This window comes from Littorina saxatilis, linkage group LG12, assembly GCF_037325665.1.
Source record: "Littorina saxatilis isolate snail1 linkage group LG12, US_GU_Lsax_2.0, whole genome shotgun sequence".
Lineage (NCBI taxonomy): Eukaryota > Metazoa > Mollusca > Gastropoda > Littorinimorpha > Littorinidae > Littorina > Littorina saxatilis.
In genome coordinates this window covers 44,847,139-44,871,006 of record NC_090256.1, presented here as the reverse complement: position 1 = coordinate 44,871,006, position 23,868 = coordinate 44,847,139, and the positions used below count along the sequence as shown (strand labels likewise).

At 44.1% G+C, this 23,868-nt stretch overlaps 2 protein-coding genes across 2 annotated transcripts in view; one reads left to right on the top strand and one right to left on the bottom strand.

Moving 5' to 3' along the window:
• LOC138983110 (1-phosphatidylinositol 4,5-bisphosphate phosphodiesterase epsilon-1-like) overlaps positions 1 to 23,868 on the bottom strand; it is a 124,956-nt gene that overhangs the window by 86,226 nt on the left and 14,862 nt on the right. The window contains exons 10-12 of the mRNA XM_070356518.1: positions 22,248 to 22,451; positions 20,881 to 21,106; positions 19,609 to 19,923 (exon numbers count right to left, since the gene is read on the bottom strand). Of these exons, the coding sequence (XP_070212619.1) occupies positions 19,609 to 19,923; positions 20,881 to 21,106; positions 22,248 to 22,451 (745 nt within the window). The remainder of the gene's footprint in view (positions 1 to 19,608; positions 19,924 to 20,880; positions 21,107 to 22,247; positions 22,452 to 23,868) is intronic.
• LOC138982036 (piggyBac transposable element-derived protein 3-like) lies at positions 5,245 to 6,637 on the top strand. The gene has a single exon (XM_070355250.1). It carries the CDS (start codon positions 5,338 to 5,340, stop codon positions 6,340 to 6,342), a length of 1,005 nt encoding a protein of 334 aa, XP_070211351.1. The 5' UTR covers positions 5,245 to 5,337; the 3' UTR covers positions 6,343 to 6,637.

The following is a 23,868-nucleotide window of genomic DNA, read 5'->3' as shown; positions in this document are numbered from 1 at the left end:
TGAGGGTGTGACAGTGCCACCTCAACTTTTACAAAAAGCCGGATATGACGTCATCAAAGACATTAATCCAAAAAATGAAAATATAGTCTGAGGATATCATATCCAGGAACTCTCATGTAACATTTAATAAATATCGGTCCAGTAGTTTACTCTGAATCGCTCCACACACACACACACACACACACACACACACACACACACACACACACACACACACACACACACACACACACACACACAGAGACACCACGACCCTCGTTTCGATTCCCCCTCTATGTTAAAACATTTAGTCAAAACTTGACTAAATGTAAAAACAAGTCGCGTAAGGCGAAAATACAATATTTAGTCAAGTAGCTGTCGAACTCACAGAATGAAACTGAACGCAATGCCATTTTTCAGCAAGACCGTATACTCGCAGCATCGTCAGTCCACCGCTCATGGCAAAGGCAGTGAAATTGACAAGAAGAGCGGGGTAGTAGTTGCGCTAAGAAGGATAGCACGCTTTTCTGTACCTCTCTTTGTTTTAACTTTCTGAGCGTGTTTTTAATCCAAACATATTCTTCTTCTTCTTCTTCTACGTTCCCGGCCATACATCTAGATGTCCAGTCCAGTGTTGAGTGCAAATCCCGCAGTCAGCCGCAGTGATGCCGCTGTCCCCCAGATCCAAACATATCATATCTATATATTTTTGGAATCAGGAACCGACAAGGAATAAGATAAAAGTGTTTTTAAATTGATTTCGACAATTTAATTTTGATAATAATTTTTATATATTTAATTTTCAGAGCTTGTTTTTAATCCAAATATAACATATTTATATGTTTTTGGAATCAGCAAATGATGGAGAATAAGATAAACGTAAATTTGGATCGTTTTATAAATTTTTATTTTTTTTTACAATTTTCAGATTTTTAATGACCAAAGTCATTAATTAATTTTTAAGCCACCAAGCTGAAATGCAATACCGAACCCCGGGCTTCGTCGAAGATTACTTGACCAAAATTTCAACCAATTTGGTTGAAAAATGAGGGCGTGACAGTGCTGCCTCAACTTTCACGAAAAGCCGGATATGACGTCATCAAAGACATTTATCAAAAAAATGAAAAACACGTTCGGGGATTTCATACCCAGGAACTCTCATGTCAAATTTCATAAAGATCGGTCCAGTAGTTTAGTCTGAATCGCTCTACACACACACACACACACACACAGACAGACACACACACACACACACACACACACACCACGACCCACGTCTCGATTCCCCCTCTATGTTAACATATTTAGTCAAAACTTGACTAAATGTAAAAGAACAACATTACGAACATGACAACAAAATCGAAAATATCAAGAACAGAAAGCACTCAACTTGATTTCACAACTCTTGTCTTCCTGAACTTCTATTTGAGGTGAATATGACAGCCCAGTTTTGCCATGGAAACCTTTTCGCAATAACTTTTCTCGCGAGTCGCCCTCAAGTCTCGCTTCTTCCTGGTCCGAGCAGTGAAAGATGGATGTAGGTCACACGCCATGCCATGTGCACGTGCTCGTCTTCCTCGGTGTCAGGGCGTGTGTTTGTGACCCCCTTTCGCATTGAGACAAGAGGTGTTCCGCCGTGCGACCTCAAACAGAGATCGCCTGACGCTGATTTATCAAACGCTTGGCACTTCGACGACTTCGCTGATGACAAGTTTGACGTCACTAAACACTTCCTTGTTTTTTCTCCGTGCCTGTTCCTTTTGTCTCCTTTAAGTGTTACTGTCACTTCAAGTTACATCCGTCTTTGAGAATTTCTTACGTACATTGTCTAAGTATCTATGTACATTGCCTAAATGTATCGTGCAGAGTTTTATAATTCTGTGGGCTTTTTTTTTTTAACCAGCACTCAAGCGCCGTTTCCATCGCAAAAGATCACCTCCGGTTGGTCCAGTAATTTTTGTTTTTCTCAGTCTGATTTGGGTATCAAATAAATATTTACATGTTCAGTGTTTTGCGACGGAGAAAACAGCCTTTTTTTGTCACTTCACCAACCAACCACAACTATTATTATTTTGAATGGTACCTTGGAAATAAAGTGTTCTCAATGGTCACAAGAGCCCGCAAACAACATTAAATAAAATGTTGTCGACAACAAAGGAAACATACAACGTGTAATAACAACAACAACAACAACCACCCAAAAATCGTTTAAAAATTCATTAGAGAGAGAGAGAGAGAGAGAGAGAGAGAGAGAGAGAGAGAGAGAGAGAGAGAGAGAGAGAGAAAGAGAGAGAGAGAAGGAGAGAGAGAGAAAAGATAGATAGAGATAGAGAGAGAATATGGAGAGAAGGAGAGAGAGAGAGAGAGAATATGGAGAGAAGGAGAGAGAGAGAGAGAGAGAGAGAGAGAGAGAGAGAGAGAGAGAGAGAGAGAGCCAACTCTCCTTCACAGGCGAATGAGCAAGAAGCAGACGACCAAAAAGATCGGTCAACCATTGATCTTACCATCAGCCAATGACCCTCGATCGTCCTTCACTACTGATCAGGCGAAAGGCAACTGACACAACACGAACATCCATTACCGGTGAGGACCGCTTCGGCACCGTCGTATTGCAAAAAGGCCGGCCCCTTGCCAGTTTAACACAACCACAGGTAATGAAAGCCTTTTCTTCAACAACCCCCAAGAAAGGCGAGGGCGGTCTCCATGACACAAGCTGATAAAAAATACCCTTGATACTACTTGCAGAAACCTCAAGGAAAATTTCAGGGAACGATGTGTGTCGCCGATAAAGTTTTTTTCTTTCTCAAATTGACAAGACGACATATACCCAAATAGACACACGCCAGCCTCTCTCTCTCTCTCTCTCTCTCTCTCTCTCTCTCTCTCTCTCTCTCTCTCTCTCTCTCTCTCTCTCTCTCTCTCTCTCTCTCTCTCCCTCCCTATCTATCTGTGTCTTTCTCACCGATTCTTTCTCTGTGTGTCTTTTTCTCTCTCTCTCTCTTTCTCTGTGTCTTTCTGTCTGTCTGTCTGTCTGTCTGTCTGTCTGTCTGTCTGTCTGTCTGTCTGTCTGTCTCTCTCTCTCTCTCTCTCTCTCTCTCTCTCTCTCTTATTAATGACCTTTTTGCAGACGACTCGTCTCTTTACACGTCCGGTAAAAGTTTACAATCTATTGAAACCTCTCTTCAAACGAGTTTGAACAACATATTTGATTGGTGTAAACAAAACTCAATGATTATACACCCAGGCAAAACTAAATGCATGGTGATCACAACACGACAGAAACACCAAATCGCTCCTCTGAATCTTTATCTCAGTTTAAATGAGTCACCCATTGAGCAAGTAACCAGCCATCGTGTTCTCGGGGTCACAATAGACGCTGAATTAAAGTGGCAGTCCCACCTCAACCGTGTTACCAAAACCTTATCTAAAAACTTGTTTCTTCTCTCCAAATTAAAGCATTACGCTGATACCTCAGCACTCAAGTTGTTTTATTTCGGTCATATTTTACCTCATCTGAATTATGCATCTACACTTTGGGATGGTCGTAGCGATGTTCACTTAACAAAAGTAAATTCTCTTCACCGTCGCGCAGCTAAACTTATCAAGCCGGGTCCGCAAACATTAACAGATCAAAAGCTTAGCAGCCTTAATTTTTTATCACTTAACCCATATCCTACCATGCACGCTTCACACGTGCATTAAAAAAGTTGAAGGTTTCAGTGGCAATGAAAGCGAGATCACTTTTGATTTTGATGTGCCGCGATTGCTGATAGAGTTGTCTACCTTTCCAACACCCCTTCCCGCTTCCTGCTTGCAAAACTCACACGTGGAAACATCTTTTCTGCAGCAGACTCGGAAAAATGACTTCGAAATCTTCACGTCAATCTCAGTAAGTGCCATTTATTTACAAAAGCAGTTATGTTGCTAAAGCTTGCACTTTTATTTGCATGAACATCTATGGAAAAACATGTTAGATTCAATTTGTGTGTAGGATGAAAGTTCCATGGAACTTTTGATCGAAGTAAAAGGTAACGTCTCTGCACGCTCCAAGCGTGCATGGTAGTGAAAGGCCCCTGTATTTAGTGCTGGGCTACGTACGCTTCACGCGTGCATGGTAGCGAGAGACCCCTGGGTGTTGTGTACTTACATACTCTATAAACATGCACATAGTAAAATGCTTTTGACTTTCAAATAAACATGCAGTGGCGGATCCAGTGGTGCGGCGTAGGGGGGCACTATTTCTTGTTCTTTTGATGATAATATTGTGTTCTTTTGATGCTATGTTCGTATTGTGTTCTTTTGACGCTATGTTCGTGTCTCTGCTCTCCCCTGCAATGTCCCTCCCCCCCCCCCCCCGTCCCCCTCCCCGTCTGGCATGGTGTTGTGGGTTATGAATGCATACATTCTTGTAAGTGTGCATATTTCTGTATGCAATCATGCATTTACATATAGGCTCATACATACATTGTATACACTCTCGCTTGCACCAAACACACTAAATTCTTTGCAAGTTATTCAAACATACTGACGTTACTCTATTTCTTTGCATTCTTTTTCAGACTCCCACGACGGATGAACGTACATGATGTCTTGAGTCAACTCGAGGAAGATGGATTCTTCAATGCAGCTGTGTACATCACTCCCCCAGGTGATGGGGAATTATCTGATGAAGACAGCGGAGAGGAAGATGGGGGTGGACAGGTAAACAATTTGAACCGTCGTCAGCTTCACGCTGAGGCTGAAGGAGTAGTGACTCGCAGTGATGGACAGGTAGTCAGAATGGGTGGCCCGAACGACGAGACTGAGTTAGATCAAGACCCGCCTGGACGACCTGCCTCTCCACAACCAGTACCCGCCTCTCCACAACCAGTACCCGCTTCTCCACAACCAGTACCCGCCTCTCCACAATCAGTACCCGCCTCTCCACAATCAGTACCCGCCTCTTCACAATCAGTACCCGCCTCTCCACAATCAATACCCGCCTCTCCATAGCAGGCACCAGCTCTACGTAACCTACGTAATCGCCAGCGAAATCTACCTGCTCCTATTCAGGTACCGGTGCCTCGGCAACAGCTTGCAGGCCGCCTGCTACAGAATCAGAGGCAACAGCGCCTGCAGCAACCTGCTGTGCGTAATTGGAGACGAGAAGATCTTCCAAGAAATCTAAATCTCCAACAACAGTGGCCTGTCCTTCCACAAGCACAATTTCTCAATGAAAACCTCAATCCTTTGGAGATGTTTGAACTCTTTATTGACGATGACGTGGTTGATTACATCGTGGATCAGACAAATCTTTACGCGAGGAGAGACAAAGGGAACCACACCTTTGTTACCACCAGGCAAGAGTTCCGCACATTTATGGCCATACTGCTCCTCTCTGGATACAACCAGATTCCACGCAGAACCATGTATTGGGAGAGAAACACTGACTGTCACAACACCGCTGTCTCTGGTGCCATGAGCAGGAACAGGTTCGATGAACACATGAGATTTCTCCACCTTGCAGACAACAACACACTGGACCCAAACGACAAGGTCAGCAAAGTCAGGGCATTCGTCTCGATGATCAACGAGAGGTGTCTGTTGTATTTCCCTGAGCAGCAACATCTCTCAATCGATGAGAGCATGGTCCCCTATTTCGGACATCACTTGACAAAACAATTCATCCGAGGGAAGCCAATTAGATTTGGTTTCAAACTGTGGACCCTCGCTGACCCGCTTGGGTACGTTGTTCAATTCGAACCGTACACTGGGGCTGGCGGTGGTCAACCATACGGTCGTCTTGGTCTCGGGGGAACGGTGGTCAAAGATCTGATTTCGGAGCTTCCACAACGCCCTTATCACCTGACGTTTGATAACTTCTTCACATCTCTTCCACTGCTGAGTGATCTTGCGGCTAACGGCATAGGGGCGACAGGAACAATCAGGAAGAACCGCATAGAACACTGCCTAATGAGAGATGCCACCCGGTTCGCCAAAGAAGACCGTGGTGCCCTAGACTTCCGTCATGACCGACGCAGCAACGTACTGGTTGTGGAATGGAACGACAACAGTGTAGTGACCGTGGCGAGCAACTGCGATCGTGTGATGCCGCTTGCACGAGTTCGGCGCTGGTCAAGAGCACAACGTCAGTTTGTTCAGATAGAGCAGCCAGATCTGATCAGAGTGTACAACGCAACCATGGGTGGAGTTGACAGGGCAGATCAAAATATCAATGCCTATCGGATCTCTTTGCGCACCAAAAAGTGGTGGTGGCCATATTTTGCACATGTGCTGGAACTCGTGATGCAGAATGCGTGGCTGTTGTTCCGGAGAACAGATGCACACACCGCCGAGCCTCTCGACTTGCTTGCCTTCCGGTGACGCATTGTGCAAGTCTACCTGATGCGGCATGGAGCCATTGCCATGCCACGGCGTGTTGCTCGACTTGCTCTGCCTGCCGTCCACAGAGTGCCAGACGAAGTCAGGTTTGATGGCGTCGGTCATTTCGCTGGTCCATCGCAGACAACAAAGCGGTGCGCACTGTGCAAGAAGAACACCAAGAAACTCTGCCTGAAATGCACAGTTGGACTTCACAATCAGTGCTTCAATGCGTTTCACGGCATCCACTGAGCGTGCAGGTCTTCCATGACGCTCTGCTCAACTTGCCATGTCTACAGAGCTCAAAGTTGAAACTTATGAGTTTGAGAAACTATTTGTGAACTGTAGGTCTTGTCATCACTACTTTGTGTTTGTTCGTATCATTTGTTTGTGAAGTTTTGGAGATAAAAAAAACACGTACCCTCTTGATACCATGCACTCTCTGAGCGTGCATCATGAGAACACTTATACGTACCCGTTGGCTACCATGCACTCTTCAAGCGTGCGTCCTCAAAAACTCATAAGAAAAATAAAAGTTCAAATGTTATGATTATATTTGTGTTAGAGAGTGTGTTTGTGATGGGAAAAAGCGAAAAAAAATAAAAAAATATCTAAAAAAAAATGTTGGTAGGATATGGGTTAAAGATCAGTTATTATTTAATAAGGCGCTTTTAATGTTTAAGGTTCAAATAAACGAGACCCCACAGTACATGCGATCATTATTTCAGAAAGCAACAGACAGATATGGCTCAAACAAATTAATTTCCCTGCTACCCCGTATTGATTTATATAAAACCAGTTTAGTGTTTTCAGGCTCAACAATTTGGAATTTGCTACCATGTGAGATAAAGGGGTCAAGCACGATTAAACACTTCAAAGCGCAGCTTCGCAAATATCTGATGTAAAGCTGTTTCTAGCAAGAATGCATTGCTATCACTAACCTCTATATATTTTGTTGATGATGATAATGATGTCGACGACGATGATGATGATGATGATGATGATGATGATGAGGTTGTTGTTGTTGTTGTTGTTGTTGTTGTGTTGTGTGTGTGTATGTGTGTGTGTGTGTGTGTGTGTGTGTGTGTGTGTGTGTGTGTGTGTGCGTGTGTATGTGTGTGTGTTCCTAATATAGACCGGCTCGTAATATGTACCACCTCCTGCTCTGACAAACTAGATTTCAAAAAAATATATTACATAGTCTTCTTTTCGTGTTAGTTGATAATTTCCCTTAATTTTATTCTGATTTGGATAAGCTTCTTTAGTTTCCTGGTGTGCTTCAAATAATGCTCTCATCAACCCAAAACAGATACATCTAAAGCATGTGTTAATTAGTCTGTCTTACACACTAAGTTGCATCATGTTATTTTGAAGTATAGGGGGCTCTTTACAGTGATTCGTGAAGGCCTCTTCACTGGTCCAGGCTCCTAATATGGACCATTTGTGATTTTTTTCTGTATTCATTTTTGCTGAATGTCTATCAAAGCTAATTACCTAAGAGAGAAGAACTATCAAACACAAAATGAAACTTCTTCGCAAGAAAAGAAGCTAGTTATCAGCATGAAACAAAAAGTGGTCCATATTAGGAGCCCTTCCCCTACGATGCTCGGTGACCGTCGACCTTCAGTGTTTAAGCTGGTGTTTCTTACCTTCGCTCTGGAACTCATCCAGCCAAGCTGTTTTTGAATGTCCTTCTGTTTTCTATTTTAAGAATAACAAAAACGCCACCACGTTTAAAAGTCTTCATTAACATCACTTCTTGTGTGTGCACTGACACACGTGGACAGATTGAAACTCTTGCGTGTTGTCATTCAGAAGAACATTTGTTTTCCCTGGAGAACGAGTGTGTATTTTTGTGTTGTCGGTTGCATTTTGCACCACTAACTACGTCCCTCACCAATACACCCCTTCACGCGCTCTCAAAGATCACTAAAGCATTCCTTAATTTAATGAATGACAAAGCAAACGTCTACTGTGAAATGTTGTCAAACGACAAAGCAAGTACTTGTCTGTTGTGTACAGCACATTCACGAGAAGCTAATGGGGTTTACCTCCCTTTGAGTATCACGTCTGTCAGTATAACATCGGACAGATCAGTAGAAACGTAGATATATGGAGATACTTAACTTTCCCTCCACAGCAACCATATAGGTCATTTCCGGTCATAGCAGAAAGAGCTATAGTGCGCATGCGCCTTAGATTTTGACCTCATCCAATCACAAGAGTAGAAATCACTACGCCGCGCATGACATAGCACCTCGATTCATTCACGTTCGGCAGCCAGAACTAGCCGGGCAAAATGACGTCCGACTTTGTTTACGTGAACTTAGTCTTCTCGTGTCAATGGACTGAATCCCCCGATACTGGTGGTAAGTGCTACGTAACACGGCCTATAGGAAGTAAAATCTACAGCTTCGGTCACTAGCTGTGCGGATGACCAACTTTCTTTTCTCTTTTCTCACTGAGACCATCTTGATGTGCGTTATTTTTTGGACAGCTTGTACGAGTACTAAGACCTACAACTGCGCCTAAATTATGTACTTTTTACTGCCCCCCCCTTCCCTTCTCATCTATTGGATCCTGTGTGTCATGCTTTATTTCCTTCGTGTTTACCAGAAGTGATTTAGTCGGAACAGAAACTGATTTTTTTCTTCTCAGTTTCCGCTTCAAGTGCTTTTCCTGCTCTCAGTCATTCACTGTCGGTCTTGATCCTGTCAACAGGAAAAAATAGATCATCGACACTTTCGAGAGCGTCATGGAATGTGATAACCTTACGCCTGAAGGAATCAACTTTGTTTTTTAAGTTTCATTTGTTATTGATTTGCATCAAGAAGAGAGCATCTTTAAACACTCAGTTCCCCAGTGTTTTGTGCAATCAAGCAAACCCGTCGGAAGCGCCATACCGTGCAGTGGTACCTGCAGTGTGAGGCCCTCATACGAAAGGTCACCTCCCAGTAAAGGTCACCTTGTGGTGTCCCTTGGCACGTCATCCTGACCTAAAAATGCCTGCAATTAAAGACCACCTGTATGTCGGGAAATATGGATCTTTTCATCTCAGGTACCAATAATATTTGAAATGAGACCTACAAGGTGTCTTCTTGATTCTGTTTTCAATTGTCTGGAAACCATCTCAGGTGACGTTCGTCGTCGCTTGATCCTTTGATTGTGTTGACTCCTAGCACTTTAAGTGCCGAAAAACAGCGTGCCAACATCACCCCGGCAACTGCCTGGGAACTATACATGCTAGGCGTTACCCTAGCGCTGTGAACTGATCTCTCTGTGACGACAAACAGCGTGCCGACACCGCCCCGACAACTGCCTGGGATCCATTCATGCTAGGCCTTATCCTTGCGATGTGAACTTGTCTCTCTGTGACGACAAACAGCATGCCGACACCGCCCCGACAACTGCCTGGGATCCATTCATGCTAGGCCTTATCCTTGCGATGTGAACTTGTCTCTCTGTGACGACAAACAGCATGCCGACACCGCCCCGACAACTACCTGGGAATTATACATGCCAGACCTTACATTCGCCATGTGAACTCTCTGTGAGACAGACGACAACTGCCTAGGGACCTATGCAAAGCTCGTCAAACCTCCCCTATAAAGTGTCCTTTAAGGCGACACTTGTACTCCACGCCTCCTCATGGCCAAATGAACGCTTACAATTTCGGACAGCGTTGGGACTAATGCAAACTCGTTAAACTGAGCCTGGAAGGCACTAACCAACCCTAGCATCTCGGTCCAAGACAATTGCCTGTGGTTTGACAGTTAGTCGACTTTACTCTTCTTGTCTCCCATCTCAAACGCGAGGCTCGATTTTCATTTCCCATGAAAGTGGTTAAGTGTGCTTGAAACTAAACTATTCATGGTCCTTTCTGTTACGTTTTATTTCGAGTACTCTTAGGTATTCTGAATACAAGACCTAGACCTTGACAGACGTGAATGTGTGTACTGAAGAGCTGTCATGGGAGGTAATTTACTGAGTCTAAAGAGTTTCTAGCGCTTCCTATCTTTTTTTCGTTCTTTTCTATGTAAGTTAGGGCTGGACCTGGTGTGTAAGTGGGGATGGGGGGTTGACTTCCAAAATAAGGCAGGGGTACAGGGGCTGGCCAGGGGGGCCTTGTTCCCTAGATGCTGTTGTGATTCAGCATTTGAAAGGGTTATTTTCGGTCTCTCCTTGAGAAAACAGGTACATTTGCCAGGTAAGGGGGGGGGCTTCCGGAACCAAGGAAACTCCCCCCTAGATCCGGCCCTGTACGTCTCTGTCACATAGATACACAAAAGCGGCGGAAGGTTGGGGAAGCACTGGCATTATTTTAGGGGAGCGTGGGGGGAGGGGGGAGGTGCAGAGTGTCGACTACCTATATTGAAAACAAACAGCACACTATTAAGAAATATGATTCTGACAACTACTGCTGGGTCGATCATTTTTTGAGTATAACAAGTTCTATCAAACAAAGGGATAGCTGTTACTAAACGCCACAGTGACTCAAACAAAACGCCCTTTCACTGGTCTCTATACTGTTCAGCTAGCGTTCGTCACAACAGTGTTGGTACAATTGTCAGGGGAACACTCACAGGGGTCAATGCTCGCGATTCGTTGGCTTTACAGCGTTTTTGTCTACAGCGCTTATTGCTGTGCTGTTTCTATAGCTCTGTGGTAGCATTTCAATACCCCTGCCCCAACCCAAATAATATCCCTTTCCTCTGCGTTCCTGGAAAGGAAAAAGGAAAAGGCCAATCGTCAGTTAAAGATGACACGTGGCTGGTCGCAATCGCGTGATGAGCAAGTAAGGCTTTGTTACAAAAGTCAGGATACAAATCTATCATCGTCAACCCTAGTCTGTCATTATCTTCTCTCTCATGTCTCCCTCGCCCATTCCGTCACAAACAGTGTTGTGCTTCTCTTGGGGTTTACCCCCGCCTGCAAAATAATCTCCCCTCCCTCTCTCACACCAGCTCAGGGACGGATGCAGGGGGGGGTTTCCGGGGTTTCCGGACCCCCCCCCCCCTAGCCTAAACAAATAAAATAAACAATTGAAAATAAAGAAAAACTGATGCGCAGATTGCACCAGGTTGCTCCATTTTCCTTGATTTTCATCAACATTTTCCCTAAAAGAAGTTTGGAACCCCCCCCCCCCCCCTTGAAAAGGATGTGATCCGCTCCTGCAGCTCCAACCTCCACCACTCCGCTCTTCACGTCTTTTCAAACAAACCAAATGCATGTTCTCAAAAAACACTGAAAAGAGGAAAAGCTAGATGCCTGACATACACGAAAAACAACAACATAATCACCAGGGATCGCGTTTACGCACGATTTTTGCGTATTTGACGCATTTTAAAAGTCGCTGACGCGTTTTTTTCGTCGCGCCGCGTAAGCCATACGCAAAAATATTGTAACTTTTTCTTGTCTTCACGCAGCGCTTTTGCTCTGACTTAATAATCACCCGATCCTGAAACTGACTATAGGGCTTGAGAAGTGACGACACACATGAAATCTGCGCGTCAAAACTAAAGTCCGTTTCTTTTTGCATCGAAGTATCGCAAACGAACGTAACGAGGGTATTACCAGATAATGTCTTGTCGGATAATGAAACAGACATTAGCTGCTCTCCCATCTCGCGCTTCCAAAAGGCGGAAAGTGTGTCTAGTCGTATTAGAGCGGGAAACAAACTCGCAAGGCCCGAAGGTTGGAGACAGCAGGGGTGTTATTCGACAGGCGTGCGCGGAGTTCGACGGGAAAACTCGCCGTATTTAGGTAAGGAGTGTCTTTAAGTCTTTCGTGCGTGTTTTGTTTGTGTCTGTACGTGTTTTCGTAGTACGCAAAAATATTGGTCCGTGACGCGTTTTTTTCGTTTCGTTGCGTATGACTTACGCGTTTTTTTAAAAAGCTAGCGCGATCCCTGAATCACATAACGTTAGGTACTGTCTATCTTCTTCTTGACTGATTTCTTCTGTCTTTTTCTGTCATCTCTCCTTTTATATTGAGTCATTATTACATTTTGCTGATGAAGACTTTGGGTCGAAACCTATTCTTATTCGTGTTTTATTGTACATTTTTCTGGTGAGTACATTTTCATTGTTATCTTGTTCTTGTTTTTCTTACCTGCAGTCTCTTGTTCCTGTATACAGAGTACAAGAAACATGTGTCTGTGTACTAAACGGGGTCGACGGTCTGAAATGCCACAACTTGAATAACTCAAAAGGCCAGTGATCTCCATTAGGACTGAAACGGTCCCAGTCACCTTGACCCCCAAGGGACACAACTCCCCAAACTACAAAGCGGTTATCGTTCTTGTAGCTCCTGACAGCCGGGTAATCGATGGCCATTTGGCGGCACTTGGGAAGTGTAGTCTGGCATTTGGAAAGGGACAGACCTCGACAACTGTTATTTCGCTGTAAAAGTCACTTACCCTGTCATTTTTTGACATGTTGGGAGGACAACTGTCCTTGGACATTCTAAACGTTTTTTTTAAAACAGTAGCAATACATTCAAACTCAACAAAATGCCCCCCCCCTGCCCTCCAACACACACATACAATTTGTGTAGCTTTTGGCATCTATGACACATGTCCAAAACCTTTGTTCTTAATTTCAACCCTGCACTTTTCACATATATTTCTCGTGCTTGAAGACATGCACGCTTGGGTCCACAGGTTCGATCAGGCGTTTGTGCTTTCCCCTCTGTCGTTCGTCTGCGTATTTGTCCTGTACTAAAGAACACATGACTGTGGCGAAACTAATAATTATGTGAGAGGTTTTTGCTCGAGTGCCTGTCCAGTTCTGAGGCAAAGTACAAGTTTTATTCCCCCCTCTGCTTCTTTACCTCTGTAAACTTGTAGAGCTAGTTATTTTTCGATAATGACCCAGCAACCAAACAAATAACGAGCCAGCAACAGCCTGAATCCTCGATAGTGCAATGGGTTGAGAAGCTGTTCTGTTTTGGTACTACTTTTGCGACTGAAAAGTTCCGAACGCTCTATACGTACGAAATATACATCTCTGGAGCAAACAATACAAACATACCGCATTTAAATTAACAACTACAGGCCTGAACACATGAATCTCCATATAAAATCCATGAGTTAGGTTGTTTTCTGAATCTAGATCTGCCGTGCACACACCGTTCATCACAAGCAAATTCCCAAGGCAAGTAACTCATACTCTTGCCGACAAGAGTAGTTCCCCTTCTTTTAACGCAGTTTCTTCGACAACACTGACTGCAATCCGACGGTCAGTTTTCAACAATATTTCATTTTATAAACAGATCACACGCAACCAAATGCACACATCTCATCAATTTAAACAACATAAAGCGGTTTCATACACTATTTTCCCCAGAAAACTGAACTTCATACAGTAATTAACGTTGCAACACGGGTGCAAAAGTTCGTCTGCTAGTCCCATTTGACGAAAGAACCTTATCCTAAACGATACTAAAACATAAACAGAACACACAATATCTGCCTTTACCGCCACAGCAGAATAACAGCATATCTGTGTACTTGATTTTAGTCTAAAACAGGGAAACTGACAAGAAGTGTTAACAGAATGGAATGATTTGCACGGAACTATACAACCGCGCATTAATCGATCGCCTGCGCAGGTTGACTGGTTGAGTGATTCGGATTCGATCAAACTTTCGCACAAAAACTCCTGTTTTCTTTGAATAACTGAAGAAAGGAGGAATAAAGAGGTTACACACCTCGTCTCAGTGATTATTAAAAATAATGGTCTCAGTTCGCGGTCATGAAAAAGCTCGCTGAAGCTCGCATTTTTCATGATCCGCCAACTTCGACCATTATTTTTAATAATCACTGAGACTCGGCATGTAACCTCTACTTATTAGTCCATAACCCATGGGGGCATTTTGAACAATAAATACAATCAATACAATCATGATATATGCATGCTAAGATAGTAAATAAAAAAATAAAAAAATACAAAAGTTATCAGCTGAACAGCTTGTTGTGTTTATTGGCGGCCACAATTTATTGCAAACCTGCTGCAGCCTGCACCAGGTTTGTCGTGTTCGGGTTTCTCTAGGGTTGCAAAGAACATATTAAAAGTCCAACTGCCTGTCTGTGTCTGTCTCTCTTGCTCATGCACACAAGCAGGCACCCACACAGCACACATTATTTTGTCATGAATGCAATTCTACCAGGACCAACAATGTTGAAAATACAAATGTCGGTGAGATGAAATCCCAATATCAAAGGGAAAGAATAAACAAAAAAGCGTTTGCTCTCTCTCTCTCTCTCTCTCTCTCTCTCTCTCTCTCTCTCTCTCTCTCTCTCTCTCTCTCTCTCTGTCCCTCTCTCTCTCTCTCTCTCTCTCTCTCTCTGCTTGTATCTGACATTTCTGGCACCTAGCACAAATCCTCTCGTAATGAATTCCTTTGGACCAGGAATACAAATACAAATATTGGCAGATATAAGATTCCAATATCAAAGTTAAAAGGGAGGGGTAAAGGGGGTAAAGAGGGAGTATTTCAGAGAAGACAGTATAGGCGGCATCTTACCAAACACTCAAAGTGTTTTCGTTCTTTCGCACGTCCCTTTTCCCTGTAATATAAACCTCGATCAATCTGGCTATGACGTCATAGACACACCAACGGTGTAGGACAATATAGTGGGCAGGACATGTCCGGGTTATCGACTCTTCTCCGCCCCTCCCCCCCTTATTATCTCTCTCCATAAGCGTGCACCGTGTGTGTGTGTGTGTGTGTGTGTGTGTGTGTGTGTGTGTGTGCGTGTGTGTGTGTGTGTGTTTGTGCTCGGTAATAGATAAAAACAACAACACCAAGAGACTGTGAGAGTTGTCATACATATTGCTGGATTGTCAAAATAAAACCCAGACCAGAAACAAATATAACTTAGGACGTACCAACTAACGTTCGATCAACGACGAAGGACTACAAACAAATCAAAACAGAACACAAACAAAACAAGTCGCGTAAGGCGAAAATACAACATTTAGTCAAGTAGCTGTCGAACTCACAGAATGAAACTGAACGCAATGCAACGCAGCAAGACCGTATACTCGTAGCATCGTCAGTCCACCGCTCATGGCAAAGGCAGTGAAATTGACAAGAAGAGCGGGGTAGTAGTTGCGCTGAGAAGGATAGCACGCTTTTCTGTACCTCTCTTCGTTTTAACTTTCTGAGCGTGTTTTTAATCCAAACATATCATATCTATATGTTTTTGGAATCAGGAACCGACAAGGAATAAGATGAAAGTAAATTGATTTCGAACATTAAATTTTGATCATAATTTTTATATTTTTAATTTTCAGAGCTTGTTTTTAATCCAAATATAACATATTTATATGTTTTTGGAATCAGAAAATGATGGAGAATAAGATGAACGTAAATTTGGATCGTTTTATAAAAAAATATTTATTTTACAATTTTCAGATTTTTAATGACCAAAGTCATTAATTAATTTTTAAGCCACCAAGCTGAAATGCAATACCGAAGTCCGGGCTTCGTCGGAGATTACTTGACCAAAATTGCAACCAATTTGGTTGAAAAATGAGAGCGTGACAGTGCCGCCTCAACTTTCACGAAAAGCCGGATATGACGTCATCAAAGACATATATCAAAAAAATGAAAAAAGCGTCTGAGGATATCATACCCAGGAACTCTCATGTCAAATTTCATAAAGATCGGTCCAGTAGTTTAGTCTGAATCGCTCTACACACACACACAGACAGACAGACACACACACACACATACACCACGACCCTCGTCTCGATTCCCCCCTCTACGTTAAAACATTTAGTCAAAACTTGACTAAATGTAAAAACAAACAACAGCAGAAACAACACTTTATCTGGGCGTAGTAAATTAGCACAGTTTTGAAACATGAGATGTACAGAGAACAGCGACAATGAATATACATGGATGCAGAACGTGCAAAAAGGAAATGTACGTGAAGAGAAAGAGAGAGAGAGAAAGAGAGAGAGAGAGAGAGAGAGAGAGAGAGAGAGAGAGAGAGAAAGTGTGAGAGAGAGAGAGCCAGAGAGAGAGAGAGACAGAAAGAGAGAGAGACAGACAGACACAGAGATAGACAGACACACAGAGAGAGAGAGAGAGAGAGAGAGAGAGAGAGAGAGAGAGAGAGAGAGAGAGACAGACAGACAGATACAGAGAGTCAGAAAGAGAGAGAGAGAGAGTGATATATAGAGAGATGGAGAGACAGAGAGAGAGACAGACAGGGAGAGAGAGAGAGAGAGAGAGAGAGAGAGAGAGAGAGAGAGAGAGAGAGAGAGAGAGAGAGAGAGACACACACACACGCACAGAGAGAGAGAGAGAGAGAGAGAGAGAGAAAGAGAGAGAGAGAAAAAGAGAGAGAGAGAGAGAGAGAGAGAGAGAGAGAGAGAGAGAGAGAGAGAGAGAGAGAGAGAGAGAGAGAGAGAGAGAGAGAGAGAGTATCCTGTAAAGACGACGACGCGGTTTCAACAAGGGCACGAAGGGGCGGACAAGCTAGCAGAGAGAGAGAGAGAGAGAGAGAGAGAGAGAGAGAGAGAGAGAGAGAGAGAGAGAGAGAGAGAGAGAGAGAGAGAGAGAGAGAGAGAGAGAGAGAGAGAAAGAGAGAGAGAGAGAGAGAGAGAGAGAGAGAGAGAGAGAGAGAGAGAGAGAGAGAGTGTGTGTGAGAGGGGCGGGGATATAGCTCAGTTGGTAGCGCGCTGGATTTGCATTCAGTTGGCCGCTGTCAGCGTGAGTTCGATCCCAGGTTCGGCGGAAATTTATTTCACAGAGTCAACTTTGTGTGCAGACTCTCTTCGGTGTCCGAACCTTCCCCCCGTGTACATTACATTGGGTGTGCACGTTAAAGATCCCACGATTGACAAAAGGGTCTTTCCTGGCAAAATTGCTTAGGCACAGTTAATAATTGTCTACCTATACCCGTGTGACTTGGAATAATAGGCCGTGAAAGGTAAATATGCGCCAAAATGGCTGCAATCTACTGGCCGTATAAAATTTCATCTCACACGGCATCACTGCAGAGCGCCTAGAACTGTACCCACGGAATATGCGCGATATAAGACTCATTGATTGATTGATTGATTATCCTGTAAAGACGACGACGCGGTTTCAACAAGGGCACGAAGGGGCGGACAAGCTAGCAGACCGAATTAGACAGGCAGATAAACTACGTCATCTCTCTTTCCGTATGGCAAAACCCCACCTCTTCTTTTTCATGTCTCTTCCGGAAGTTTGCCCTCAGCTCAATGCCGCGACGAAAGAGACAAAAGGATTCGAGTCATTCTCGTCCCTCACAGATCGCCCAACGTTGAGCAGGGCTAAACGACAAGCAATACATGCGTGTGACATAAACTGAGCTGCCACTTGTTGCTTTTCAACAATCCAAAACGACCGACAAATCACCCATCAGCGAAGGGCGACAACTCGAATTAACGTCCCTTCCGCTCCGCAGAGGGCGCTAGCGGCTGAAAACATTTCCGGAACGGACAGCTCCTGGGAATTCGATTTCCCCGCGAAGTGGATAGGAGGAGATGACAAGAAACACTGAAGCAAAAAAGAAACGCAACAAGGAATCGAAAGGGAAGAACGAGAAACACACCCACAAGAATCACATTTTTTGTGTTTAAGAAAGCGGCCCAGAAAGAGAAAGAACCAGTCTTGGGTACAGCACAGGGAGCATTCAGATCAGGAACAACCAGCGTTGGGAGAAGAAAACAGAAACAAACACAAAGATCAATCTCATTAACTTTATGGCAAAAGAGCAATCAAACCACAGGGCTTTTTATTTGTTATTATTTTTTTTATTAAAATAGGACATGATGTCAGTTTAATATTCTACGAAATGCAAATTTAAACAATGTATCTGATTTTGTTTACTGGCATCTTCACGCATCAGACCATATTTGCTTTCGTTGTTCTCAGGAAAAGTTGTTCGGCAAAATGAAGGCCATAGACCAATCCACGGACAAATCAATATTCCACTTGCGGATCGGCTGCCAGCGGCGAGCTAAGAAACAACACTTTTAGCCACCCATGCAAGTAACAAATTAGCTCGGCGAATGAAGAAAGGTGTACAGCAGTCTAAGCGCGATGGTCCAAGACAAACATTATTTGAAGCATCTATTATTGTAACACACAGACCTACACCCACACTTTTCCACAGCCAACCATCCAATTCTTCGGCCCTACAGGCATGAGACCAAGGGTAGGGCGGATGGTGGCGAGAGAGGTGATGGGACGGGGAATGTTTACAGTGCAGTGTGCCGGGCTGTGAGCAGTGCCCGCAAATGTTTAGCTCAGGCACCGTCGCGGCAGACGCGCCTTAGTTCTATGCAGAAAAATGCAGCGTGCTATTCTGGCCATCTGGCCAACTGTCGTCCTCATCTCTAAGGCAGACTGATACCAAGAGGTGCAAGTTACACCCGCCTTCAGGCTCAGCCATTTTCAAACGCTCGACTCAAGACTACCTGCAGAGTTTCCCCTTTCAAACCCAATTCGAAAGATACATAGCGTTGGGTTCTTTAGCCTCTGAACCTCTCTTATGATAAGCAACCGCCCAACGAACAATCAACGACGAAAGCGAGAAGGCGAAGAGAAGGTCAGTGTAACCTTCCAACGAATCAGCCACTAAACTGCATCGTCAATCCTCCCTCTTGCATCATCCAACCACTTAACAACCGTATCTCCATGTGTCTTCTCAATCCATCAACCAACGTTTCCCTACTTCCTGCTTAAAACAAACAAACAAGCAAGCAAGCGAGACATCAAACACGCGTGCAATGTCTGACAAAAAAAAGAGAGAAAGAAACAAAGAAAGAAACGAACGAACAAAGTCAACAGAGACAAGCAAGCAAATGAGCTGAGCAACCAGTCATAAACAAACGATTAACCGGCAAACCAATCAACTGATTAAACCAAGCAACCAACAACCCAAGCCATCCCAACCAAACTCAACTATACTACCCGAATCACCGACACACAGCCATATGTGACCCTCCACCACGAAATGAGTCGCATGTCACCTCGCGCGGTTCTGAGCTAGGCTTAATATAAAGACACAGACAAACACATACAGACACAGATACAGACAGATACAGACGCAGACACCACAGGCACAGATACAGACCGACACAGATAGATTCAGACACAAACATACACACACACACACACACACACACACACACAGATTCAAACAGACACAGACATTGACACCACAGACACACTCGCTCACACACAGACACCACCACCCCCCACCCACACCAACACAAGCCTCACCTTGATAGCATCAGCAGGGGTTGGTCCAGTGCACTTCTCGGCGTCATAGTACAGCAAGAGGTACTGCTGCTTCAGCCACAGTCCACGCTTGTCCGTCTGTCTCTGGACCTTGCTGGCCGCTGCCTGCAGACGCTGAAGACTCCGGTACCACACCTCTGCCGTCCTGGAGGGCGCCACGAGACACAGACGGCGGTTTTCAGCCAGGTTGGTGCCGTACAGGATGGTGATGCAATTCTCCTCGTGCGTCATGTCTAGCAGGCTGTGACGTCGAGCGATGCAGTTAAGGTCCACGGCTTCGTCACCCATGAACACGTCCTGAAGGGTAGAGACAAGGGGATGGGGGTCATAAGTTTGATGGCACGACTGATTGGCTGCCTGACTGATTGAAGGATGGACTGATGGATTGATTGAATGGTTGATTGAATGGTTGATTGGATGGTTGATTAAATGGTTGATTGAATGGTTGATTGAATGGTTGATTGGATGGTTGGTTATATGATTGATTCTTAGGATTGTTTTAAGCCCCTACGATCTTCGGTTTCGAGAGACAGCCTAACGCCGTCACGTATTCGTCTCCGAACGGATGCTTTGAGAGGGCAGAGGGAAGGTGGATGTGTGATAAAGTGATGACATAATTACTGAGAGGGTTATCACTTTACAACAACAGAGGGTCACAAGCGCCACCACACATTACTCTTTGTTATCAAAGAATTATCTTTAGGAAATTCGGGCTGCTATGCTTAGAAATTATATAAAGCGCAACCTATTTTCTTCATAGTTCTCTAAAGCCGAGCATGCGTTTGTTCGTGTTTTCTATCCGCTGATACTTTCACCGTAAAACCTGCATTACTTTGTTTCAGCTGATTTGACAGGCGCAATGGCCTAGTGGATAAAACGCCGGCCTCCCATGCATAAGGTCGTGGGCTCGAATCACGGCCGCGCCTGGTGGGTTAAGGGTGGAGATTTTTCCGATTCCAGGTCAACCTATATGCAGACCAGCTAGTCCCCCTTCGTGTGTACACTCAAGCACAAGATCAAGTGCGCACGGAAAAGATTCTGTAATCCATGTCAGAGTTCGGTGGGTTATAAAAACACGAATATACCCAGCATGCTTCCCCCGAAAGCGCCGTATGGCTGCCTAAATAAATGGCGGGGTAAAAACGGTCAATGACCGTCATACACGTAAAAACCAACTCGAACAAAAAACACGAGTGTACGTGGGAGTTTCAGCCCATTAACGTAGAAGAAGAAAAAGAAGAAGTTTGAGCAGACCTTGATACAGAAGACATCGATGTATCCCTCCTCCATGCCGTCAAAGGCCGGCTCGGCGCTGCTGGCGTAGCGAGCACACATGAGCTGCAGGGACGGGGGGTGGTCCCCCTCTCCCCTCAGCACGTAGTCCGGGGGGTTCATGGCGCCCCGCAGCGAGCTCCAGGAGGGGCGGCACCAGGTGAGGGTGACGTTGTCTGACTCCAGGCGCATGTACACCAGGCACGACCTGCGAGACAGTCAGTGAACGATCATCATTTATTTCTCATCTGAGATAATGCAGTTTTCTATGTCTATGTCTATGTTTAGAGGCCCACTCCGCGCCGTGAAAACAGTTCGCCACACTGTCTCAGACCTGGCCAGGCTTTCACATGGGATAAGACCATCACTCCACTTGGTCACATAACAAAATTGAATAGCTTGGATGCTCTCGTTACACACTGCTATTTTTTTTAAAGAATTTATTTGGTTAATTCATAAAAAACACACACGTCAAACTTGCCACAGCAAGCAGTCAGGATGTTGATTTTTGGTATTTGCCCAAGTGGAGGGATGGTCTTATCCCATGTAAATGCCTTGGAAGATCTGAGACAGTGAGGCGAACTGTTTTCACGAGGCGGATTGGGCTTTTAAAATGACACACGATCGTGCTTGGCGAGTTAATCAGTTTACACAAATCGTTTTAGCACTATTGTGACCTTGACACCACCTGTAAAAGCAATTCCTATCTAAATGTAAATATATACCCCATTTAGTATATGAGACCCCATTTAGTATATGATACCCCATTTAGTATATGCTACCCCATTTAGTATATGATACCCTATTTAGTATATGATACCCCATTTACTATATGACACCCAATTTAGTATAAGCTGTGCTTGTTGTGTGTCTCAAGTGTTTCTATTGTACTGCTGTTGCTGAAAAAAAGCGAACACCCCGCAAAGCCATAGCTGCCAGAACCCCAGCAGCTGATCCCTCCCAGGTGTGCCCCACATGTAGGAGGGTTTTCCTGGTCCGGATAGGCCTCATTAGTCACCTCCGGACCCATCATACTGGATATCCAAGCGTACCTTAAGTCTGTGGTCATCTTCGACAACGAGAGACGAACGACAACAACAACATCGCACTATTTGCCACCCTTTACTTTGTGAACCCATTTTGTTTGAACCAAGAGTGACCACCCACAGTGGCAGAGAGCACCACGGCGGTTCATGTTTTGGCATGTAACTAAGTGGAGGAATAGCATATAAGCCCATTTACAAGCCTGCCTAGATGTGAGACACTGAAGCGAACTGTTTTCACGAGAAAAAGTTGGCCTTTGAAAGAAATTGTTCAGCTTGAAGTGCATGCGAGTGCCCCCTCCTTACCTGCCCGAGTCCTCCTCCCAGCGGACGAGTGTGGCTCCGTGGTTGACGCACTGCAGGGAGTGGTGGTCCAGCCTGGACAGCCTAGGGGGCAGCACCATCACCCTGTGCTCGTTGTGCAGGTGCCGTACCGGCTGGTAGCTGTCAAGGTCAAGGTCGTAGTCGCTCTCCGCGTCGTCCTCCGTGCTGGTGGCGATCTGACTGCGTCTGGTGGAATCAAAAACCAAGAATGGTCAGTTGTTGGAACGTTTAATTTATGATAAAAAAAACACAAGAATGGCAAGTTGTTGGAACGTTTAATTTATGATAAAAAAAACCAAGAATGGCAAGTTGTTGGAACGTTTAATTTATGATAAAAAAACCAAGAATGGTAAGTTGTTGGAACGTTTAATTTATGATAAAAAACCCAAGAATGGTCAGTTATTGGAACGTTTAATTTATGATAAAAAACCAAGAATGGTAAGTTGTTGGAACGTTTAATTTATGATAAAAAACCCAAGAATGGTCGTTTATTGGAACGTTTAATTTATGATAAAAATAACACAAGAATGGCAAGTTGTTGGAACGTTTAATTTATGATAAAAAAAACCAAGAATGGCAAGTTGTTGGAACGTTTAATTTATGATAAAAAAACCAAGAATGGTAAGTTGTTGGAACGGTGGTATTGACAAAAAATACATTACAATCACAAATATATCGGCCCAACGGTCTTTTAAGTGAACAGACAAACAATTGGTCACAAAATACTTAGCTTGATGGAATCAGTTTTCGCCCGCTCGCCAGGAAGCCGAGCGAATGAATTTATGATAAAACAAAAGATTACAATCACGGTACTTCGATCCAACCGTCTTTCAAGTGGACAGACAAACGTTAATGCTACAGTTAGCTTAGTTGAACAATGACTGTCGAGATCCGTGTCAAGTGTTACATTATAGTCAAACATGCAAACCACGTATGATGTCCATAGAACGTGTTTATTGGCAATGTTATCGTTCTTCAAGAAACAAACATACTTTGAACAGTAAGAGCAAACAAGCAAAAAGAAACAGAGAAACAGACAAACAGACAGACAGACAGACAGACAGACAGAGAGACAGACAGACAGACGGACAGACATCAGACAGACAGACAGACAAGATCGACATACAGACACACAGATAATTAAAGTTCATACCATAACCAGTCAATTCACCCTACCATCTAACTATCAAGCTATATATATGTTATACATATACAGATTATTTGTGCTGCTTGTCGTCTTACACAACACACGTCTACCTATCAGCGTTGCGCAAAATCAAATTGAAAAAAAGTCCATATTAATGCCTGACAGCTAGTAAAAACCTGTCAGAGACACCTTCCCTGAACGCTAAAACCGCAACGGAATTTGTTGGAAACGTCTTCATGCTTTTAACGAAACGTTGTCACATGTGAGTGTCAGGGATAAAATCGAATGACAAAGTTCAACGACCCCAACAGTTTTGTTTGAGAAAAATTTGAAAGAAGAAAAACAACAACACGAAGAGTTAGAAAAGGAAGACGAAGAAGAAGAACACGCCCACTGGTCTTTTACTTGTGGACAGAAATTACCCCCCCCTCCCCCCCCCAAAAAAAAAATCGATTC

Bases quoted from the DNA above. Each gene is read 5' to 3' on its own strand.
- LOC138982036 (XM_070355250.1), top strand. From the start codon at position 5,338: ATGGCCATACTGCTCCTCTCTGGATACAACCAGATTCCACGCAGAACC.